Consider the following 9,268-nt stretch of genomic DNA (forward strand, 5'->3'; position numbering starts at 1 on the left):
GCATACAAGAATCTTTTTTTTTATACACATGGCTTAATATTGATTTTTTTGGGGGGAGGATAGTAGACAATAGAAAAAAAAAACCCACAGAACCACCATTGGTTTTTGGGGGATTTGTTTTTAGTGTTGTTCTGCAGGTCGCTAAATCTATGGGGTAATACCCATAATTGTTATTTGTAATACCAGCAGTGGCGTAACTACCGCCATAGCAGCAGAGGCAGCTGCCACAGGACCCAGGACATTAGGGGCCCGACAACAGCCGCTACCGCTGCTAACATTATACTCGGGGGTCTTTTCGGACCCCCGAATATAATGACTGGCGGACCGGGAGAGGTAAGAAACATAAAAAACATGTTACTTACTTCTCAATGATCCTGGCCAGGCCTCCTTCCTAGTTATCTGACGTCACATGAACCCGGGTCATGTGATGTCCGACGTCATTGAAGAAGGACGACAGCGGAGGACGACAGCGTAGGAGCCGGGGACAGGTAACAAACAGTAGTTTTTTAAGATTTTATTCCCCGGGTCTCCGATTATTATACTCTGGGAGATAGTACCAGGCATAATAGTGTGCAGGGGCCACTAAGGGACATAATACTGTGTGCAGGGGACACTATTGGGGATAATACTGTGTGCAGGGGCCACTAAGGGACATAATACTGTGTGCAGGGGCCAATATGGGGTATAATACTGTGTGCAGGGGCCACTCTGGGGGATAATACTGTGTGCAGGAGCCACTATTGGGGATAATACTGTGTGCAGGGGCCACTAAGGGACATAATACTGTGTGCAGGGGCCAATATGGGGTATAATACTGTGTGCAGGGGCCACTCTGGGGGATAATACTGTGTGCAGGAGCCACTATTGGGGATAATACTGTTTGCAGGGGCAACTATGGGGGATAATACTGTGTGCAGGGGCCACTAAGGGACATAATACTGTGTGCAGGGGACACTATTGGGGATAATACTGTGTGCAGGGGCCACTATGGGGGATAATACTGTGTGCAGGGGCCACTATGGGGGATAATACTGTGTGCAGGGGACACTAATGGGGATAATACTGTGTGCAGGGGACACTAAGGGACATAATACTGTGTGCGGGGGTCAATATGGGGTATAATGCTGTGTGCAGGGGCCACTATGGGGGATAATACTGTGTGAAGGGGCCACTATGGAGCATAATAGAACGCGCAGGAATGCGTAGGAGGGGGTCGGTCGAGGTCTTCGGTGTCGGTCGGGGGGGGGGGGGGATGTCAAAAGTTCGCCACGGGGCCCCGCCATTTCTAGTTACGCCACTGAATACCAGACTGCTGTTATCTGCCTCCCATATATACACGGAAACAGCTGATTCTAAAGTGAAAACTAGAGTGAATCTTCTTCTGACCACAAAAACACAATTTGTTGTGACACATGACAAAAACATGACAAACCTTTACACTACAACTGCAAGAAATAAATGAGTGTAAGAATACAGAAAGGGGTAAACTATATGGAGGGAATGAAGAACCGGAAACATTTGTGGGATATCCATACAGGGATTGACCCACGGTGCAGATTTTTAACCCCTCAATTTACCTCTGTACCATATACACAAAGCCTTGAGCCCTTGGACTTTATAGGCTGCTATAAACAGCCCTGTGTTGAGGGAAAGGATATACAAGGTAATGGTTGGAGATCAGCTCTATAGGGTTATTATGGGATCCCTCTCATTTATAAAGAAGCCAAGAATGGAATAACATAATAGTAATAACGCATAGTACACGGACCAAGAATACAGACATATGAACCATGTAACAGCAGCAAACCCTGACACGTATGGTGTAACTAGTTTGGGTCTGCCGGGACAGGATTTGTGGCCATTTGCAAAAGCCCTAAAGCCACATTCACATGGTCAGTATTTGGTTGGTATTTTTGAATCCGTGTTTGCAACCCAAATACAGAAGCAAGTCTATAGAAACACAGAAGAGGCACAAATATTACATTATGGTTTTCTCTGTAGGTTCCACTTTTTTTCAGCTTATACACATTGATACAGCACAGTACCTCAGTGGCAGTGACATAACTAGGAATGGCGGGCCCCGTGGCGAACTTTTGATATGCCCCCCCCGACTGACCCTTCCTACGCATTCCTGCGCATTCTATTATGCCCCATAGTGGCCCCTGCACACAGTATTATGTCCCATAGTGGCCCCTGCACACGGTATTATCCCCCATAGTGGCCCCTGCACACGGTATTATGTCCCATAGTGGCCCCTGCACACGGTATTATGTCCCATAGTGGCCCCTACACACAGTATTATGTCCCATAGTGGCCCCTGCACACGGTATTATGTCCCATAGTGGCCCCTACACACAGTATTATGTCCCATAGTGGCCCCTGCACACGGTATTATGTCCCATAGTGGCTCCTGCACACGGTATTATGTCCCATAGTGGCCCCTGCACACGGTATTATGTCCCATAGTGGCTCCTGCACACGGTATTATGTCCCATAGTGGCCCCTGCACACGGTATTATGTCCCATAGTGGCCCCTGCACACGGTATTATGTCCCATAGTGGCCCCTGCACACGGTATTATGTCCCATAGTGGCCCCTGCACACGGTATTATGTCCCATAGTGGCCCCTGCACACAGTATTATGTCCCATAGTGGCCCCTGCACACAGTATTATGTCCCATAGCGGCCCCTGCACACAGTATTATGTCCCATAGTGGCCCCTGCACACGGTATTATGTCCCATAGTGGCCCCTGCACACGGTATTATGTCCCATAGTGGCCCCTGCACACAGTATTATGTCCCATAGTGGCCCCTGCTCACAGTATTATGTCCCATAGTGGCCCCTGCAGACAGTATTATGTCCCATAGTGGCCCCTGTACACAGTATTATGTCCCATAGTGGCCCCTGCACACAGTATTATGTCCCATAGTGGCCCCTGCACACAGTATTATCCCCAACAGTGGCCCCTGCACCCAGTATTATGTCCCACTATGGACACCCATAAACAATTATTATACACTGGGGTCTTTTCAGACCCCAGAGTATAATAATCGGAGACCCGGGGGAATAAAAACATAAAAAAACCTGCTGTTTCTTACCTGTCTCCGGCTCCTACGCTGTCTTCTCCACTGCCATCCCTCATCAATGACGTCGGACATCACATGATCCGGGACGCAGGCTGGGTTCATGTGACATCAGAGACGTCAGTCAACTAGGAAGGAGGCCTGGCCAGGATCGTGGAGAGGTAAGTAACAGTGTTTTTTATTAGAGATGAGTGAACAGCACGCTCCCATAGAAATGAATGGAAGCACCTGGCACGCAGACTTTGTCGGCGGCCGCTTAACCCCCCGCGTGCCGTCCGCTTCCATGCATTTCTATGGGATCGTGCTGTTTGGAACGGCTGTTCCGAACAGTGTTCGCTCATCTCTATTTTTTACGTTTCTAACCTCTCCCGGTCCGCAGATCATTATACTCAGGGGTCCGAAAAGACCACCGAGTATAATGATAGCAGCGGTAGCGGCTGTCACTGGGCCCCTAATGTCCCGGGCCCTGTGGCAGCTGCCTCTGCTGCTATGGCGGTAGTTACACCAGTGGTTAGCAGTGCTGGGGTCCTAGGTTTGAATCCAGCCAAAGACAACATATGCAAGGAATTTGTGTGTCAAATCATACCGATAGGTAAATTAGTTTCTGTAAAACAACTGAACCTTGTGGTTGTTGGGGATGAGCATCGCCTGTATGGCAGCCACTAACACCACAAAAACCCCAGCACTATGAACCCCTTGTGGGAGAAAAGTGCAATAAATATGTTTGTCAATACTGACCATGTGAAAGTGACTTTAGACAATATGACCGTATCTCACACATACCAAAGATTACAGCATATTGAAAATTTCACATTGTGACTTGCAAACTGTTGTGTACGTTTTTGCAACCATCATGCAGGGGTCACAGCAACTTGCAAGTCGCAACGTGACCTCATTTACTTTCATTGAACATGTAGCACCCTGCACCGCCATGGCCTGATATCCCTGGAAAGTAAATAAATGACATTCATGTGCTGCAACCGGGATAACCCTTTAAATATCCACCATTGCATTCCGAAATAAGGTGACATAGCCATGTCATCCTGAACGAAGTCGCATTGTGACCCTGAGGGTGTTGCGACTGTTGCAAAATGGCTTAATCACAAAAAGCACTTGGGGAAGGAGTTGCAGGACAACATATCGAGTTTCGCAATGGGTTTGTTTCTGATCACATGACTGTCTCCAGAATCGCACCTTGTGGACCATTTTATTTACTTGTTTGCTTTTGCACCATTACATCGGGCAGCGCTATATAGATCAACACTGCCCAAAATATCAGTATGGAGCGTGGGAGGAAACCCGAGCCCCTGAAGGAAACCCACACAGTACAGATGTTGTCCTTGGCTGGAGTTGAACCCAGAGCTGCAAGGCAACACTGCTGACCACTATGGCCATAAATATGACGTCACTTCTGCATGTTATGTCATCAACTGCATAGCAAGTAGCAGCCAGGGCAGGCTGAGCCTTGTAGTCCCACTGTATACATACTATGATTTCTCATACAACCTGTGGTGAGTCTATGTAACATATATGACACATGATCCATAGCACACACCTACCTGTCCTGCCCGGTTCCCTCATGCTGCTGGCTGCCCAGGTGTCACAGGTGACAGGCGGCTGCTATACGTGCATACACGGCCAGTGGGCGGCTGCGGCCCCGGGGACGGCTCTGACAACTCCGCACAACTTTACTTGATTTCTTCCTCTCCGGAGCCTGGAATTCCCCCGTTCTGTGGCCAGCGCCCTGATTGGTGGAGGATCCCGATGACATCATTGAAAGGCAGGAGAAGGCGGGGCCAGGAAATCCCCCAGCTGAATGCGGGACAGCACGTGACTTCCCGTATCACTACCACGTGGGCTAAGAGAGACTGGAGTGTGTGTGTATACAGCGCCGAGTATACGGAAGGAGGGCGTGGCCTGGGGTGGTGGCACAGCCCGTACAATGTATACAGCAGCCTTACATAGACGTACCTGAGTGACAACCACATGGCCGCTAGTAGTAATACCACACAAGTAATCAGTCACCCACTGCAGTGAAGGCCCACAGAGAGCTAGGTGGTTGTCACTCAGCAAATATACCATTTAGACCACTCGGCCATCCTGACAAAGCTCTCTCGCTCCCGCCTCCAATGCCTTTCCTACTCGGTTAAAGGGAGTCTCTGACCCAAACCCAGCATATCAACCCAGCCCGGAAGATAGATAGGTTAGGGTCACCTGAATCAAACAGTGTGTTCCCCTTGTGAAGCGGTGCCTCTGTTGCGGAGATATGGCTGTTTATGTCAATAGTCAAAGGAGCTCTTTGGAGCAACGAGAGCGTTGCCGTTCCTCCAAAGAGGTAAGCCGCAAAGCTCTCGTTGCTCCAAAGAGCTCCTTTGCATATTGACAAAACCGGCGATATGTCGGCAGTGGAGGCACCGATTCACAAGAGACCAAAAACACCCCCTAAGATTCAGGGCACCCTAATCTATCTAGCTTCCTGGCTGGAATTGATATGCTGGGTTCTGGGAGCAGACTCCCTCTAAGCTATTCTGGGTATTCCTTCTTCAACATGTTAGAAAAGGTCAAACCTATTGGTTATCGTAAGAAGATGGAGAATGGTTATATATTTATTCATTTGTCATAAACAAGAAAACGTGTTTTGCCATTGACTTTGGTTCAAGCAAAAGATTTCGTATTGCGCGGCCTCCTCATTTCGACGGGAAGGAAGCTGCCCTAGACCGCGTGGCCTAATGGATAAGGCGTCTGATTTCGGATCAGAAGATTGAGGGTTCGAGTCCCTTCGTGGTCGCGGCCGGGCTGGATGCTAGAGGTCGAGAGCCCTCTTTTACCTTCTGCTAAACTCGGTTACCTTGATAGTCCTAGTTTCAAAATGAGCAACGGTCACGGAAGAGTTTCCAAGGTGAAAAGAGGGATGTGAACCCATGCCCCCATTTGGAGAACACCCAACGTTGGTGAAGAAGCTATTTTTGAGTCTGGCGCCTTAGACCACTCAGCCATCCTGACCAACCACTTTCAAGGTTTTTTTTCCACTTGGTTAAAGGGAGTCTGTGATCAGAACCCAGCATATCAACCCCAGACCCCCACGTCGATTGATTCAGGTGACTCTAACCTAACTGAGTTTTCCCCTTGTGAATTGTTCCCACGTTACAGAGGTAAGGCTGTTTATGTCAATAGGCAAAGGAATAACATCATTGTATTAAGATTAATGTTATTTTGCAAGAATCCTTAAAAACAACAACAAAAATCTATGATGCCCCTGTACAGACTTATAGAACATGCAGCCTCCTCCTCCATTTACAATGTACTCAACCTTTTTTTTTGGCTATATTTTTGATGGGGAAGGGGGGGGGGTAAGTTTTTTTTACAAATTCACACAGCCAAAGAGGAACTACATGCTGCTAGAGTGGTAAGGAAAATGACACTTCCTCCTGTAAGTTTACTAGGGATTTATACTTTACATCAAAAACACAGAAAATGAAGAGGCAGATGTAGTACAAAAAAGTAAAATAAAGAAAACCATATATATATATCAGAACCTCCCACACTCGTATACCAGACTTCTCCCGAGCTGCACTACTTCTCTGGAATGCTCTACCCCGGACAATCAGATTAACTCCCAATTTCTACAGTTTCAAATGCAAACTAAAGACGCATCTTTTCAGACAGGCCTATCACAATTTCTAACGTAAACCCTAATGTACTATAATTAGAATCCCCAAAATGTAACCCTCCTCTATACCCACTCCCACATTACCCCACATGATATGATGTCATCTCAGGCTAACTTTATAGGTCCAAGCTCCATCCACATGTTACAGGACACGACTGGTGACGGCTCATAAAGTTTTATGTTTGTGTATTGACAGTCACCTCTATTACAACATTGTCTGACCTCTGCATAAGCAATGCCGCCCCTGCTACCTCTTGTGTCACCCCCTCTATCTCATAGATTGTAAGCTCTTGCGAGCAGGGCCCTCAGTCCCATTGTGTGAAATGACTTTATTTGTAATGCATCTTTCTGTCTGTATATGTACCCTACAAATTGTACAGCGTTGCAGAATATGTTGGTGCTATATAAATAAAATTTCATATATATATATATATATATATATATATATATATATATATATATATATAATGGCCAGTGTGACTACACACCTACATTGTCCATAACTCTTATTAGGTTCTGGATTTAAACTTCACAAACCCACAAGTGACATCAAATCCGAAATTTACTCAATAATCATGTCCAAGGACAAATATAAGTACACCAGCAGATATGATACAAGCTGTGTGACCTTTCTTCTAATAACACAATGAAGGACATTTTATATATTTTGTCCTACTGATTAGCTTTTGTTTCTTTTTACCAGGGTTGTTCTCTTTTAGATTTTGAATTTTCATCCCCTGCAAAAGTTACTTCCTGGTTTGAGTAGTCGGCAGCAGTGTAGTCTGGACCGCCCCCTTATGGCTGTAAAAAGGCAGTAAAGGGGCGGTTCAGACTACACAGGCAGCCCTCTATACGGCCTTGCCCCAACAGCAGCATCCTGAGTATACTGCTTTAGGGCCCGTGCACATAGAGTTAACGCGAGCACATTTTAGCATAATACACGTGTAAACACTCCCATTGACTTCAATGAAATATTTTACACGTGTAAAAAACGCATCAAAATACGTGTTGCGTTTTTTACACGGGTAAAAAATTTCATTGAAGTCAATGAGAGTGTCATTTTTACACGTGTATTCTGCTAAAATGCACTTGCGTTAACTCCGTATGCACGGGCCCTTAGCTTCACAACCTCAACTTTGCAAACCTTAAATTGAATGTTCAAAGGTAGAAACCACTGCAACAGGTTGCGTTTCTTATCCAGAGCTCCAAGTCTCCTGCCTATACAGACAGCTGCAGACCAGGGTATACAGTAAGCTTGTAGACATAGGCAGATGCCATGTTATAGGTGTTATATCTGCAGCGAGAAATCAGAACAGACAAATAATCAGCCGTATCTGAGCTCTGTTGGGATCCTGTCGTTTATCTGGACAGAAAAATGAGGCCGTGCTCTTTCATCCGGATGGAAAAACAAATAGATACGGAGGGGAAATTTGTGAAATGGAGACAAAGGGACGTTCAATGTGATGGGCAATTACTGATAAAAAGCTTATTCAGGAGTGCAAAAGCCTGTCCGAACCGCAGGCCTAATGAACCAAACACCATGGATCCCTACAATATTACTATGGGTAACGAGATGGATAATCCCATTTTTGTCGTGTGTGCGAAATAGTGAAAAAATAGTGCTTACACCATTTTGATTTTTTTCTTTCCCCTGCTATAGTGTTCATTGTAGAGTATAGTAGTATAGTAGCTCCTGCCTGACAGTATAGAGACTACATAGCATAGCAGGCACAAAACTATCAGCAGTGATTGCTCAGGAACCGTGGGGGCTACAGGAAAAATTCCAACTGGATGCTGGACTTGTTGGAGATACAGATTGGGCAGGAGGGTCTGCTTTTTTTTCCGTGGGGTACACTTTTAGCTTAGCGGCCACTTCCTAGAGGCCCATAGTTTTCATTTACCCCCAAGGACATAAGTAGGAAACATGGTGTAAAACATTACAATCTACATAATGGGAACACCCTAATGTGATCAAAGTTAACCCATTAAAATAAATAAATTTTGCTACGCTGCATTGTGAGCATCCTACCAGTCATTACCCGCCCCTCTTCATGTTCTGCCACTACAGTAGTACACATGCTATCCAAAGCTTGCTTTTTTTTTAACCTGATACAAAAAACCAGATTAAACACATAACAGTGGAAAACCCACATTATACAATAGGACAGACACATTGTCTTCTAGCATTGTACAGCGTGAAGGTTGTCAGTAAAGTAGACAATACAAGGACCAGGGAAAGCCGCTCTATGGCCTAGTACAACCCGACTGTCCCTTTAGGATGGATTCACACATTGTGTATTATCAATGTGGAAATTAATACCGTATTCCCATAAGAGAATCCACTGTAAACACATGGTTTTCTATAGAGGGGTTGTGGATTTTGTATGTGGAATTTTCTTATAAGTTATTGCTATGTGAAATTCTGCAGGAAATGTGCTGCACAGTCTATAACGGTAAATCTGCTTGCAGTGTATTTCTACATCATGTGTGACGCGCCATCACTATCTGAATAC

General features: G+C 45.8%; 1 protein-coding gene and 1 non-coding gene across 2 annotated transcripts in view; one reads left to right on the forward strand and one right to left on the reverse strand.

Moving 5' to 3' along the window:
- The window catches only part of RELB (RELB proto-oncogene, NF-kB subunit), a 27,838-nt gene extending 23,054 nt beyond the window's left edge, over positions 1–4,784 (reverse strand). The window contains exon 1 of the mRNA XM_075258901.1: positions 4,645–4,784. Coding sequence (XP_075115002.1) covers positions 4,645–4,666 — 22 coding nt within the window. The 5' untranslated portion in view covers positions 4,667–4,784. The remainder of the gene's footprint in view (positions 1–4,644) is intronic.
- A 1,016-nt stretch (positions 4,785–5,800) lies between these two features.
- On the forward strand, positions 5,801–5,873 carry TRNAR-UCG (transfer RNA arginine (anticodon UCG)). The gene has a single exon. It is a non-coding gene; the product is annotated as a tRNA-Arg (tRNA).
- Positions 5,874–9,268: the final 3,395 nt, after the last annotated feature.

This window comes from Leptodactylus fuscus, chromosome 11 (assembly GCF_031893055.1).
Source record: "Leptodactylus fuscus isolate aLepFus1 chromosome 11, aLepFus1.hap2, whole genome shotgun sequence".
In the NCBI taxonomy this organism is placed as follows: domain Eukaryota; kingdom Metazoa; phylum Chordata; class Amphibia; order Anura; family Leptodactylidae; genus Leptodactylus; species Leptodactylus fuscus.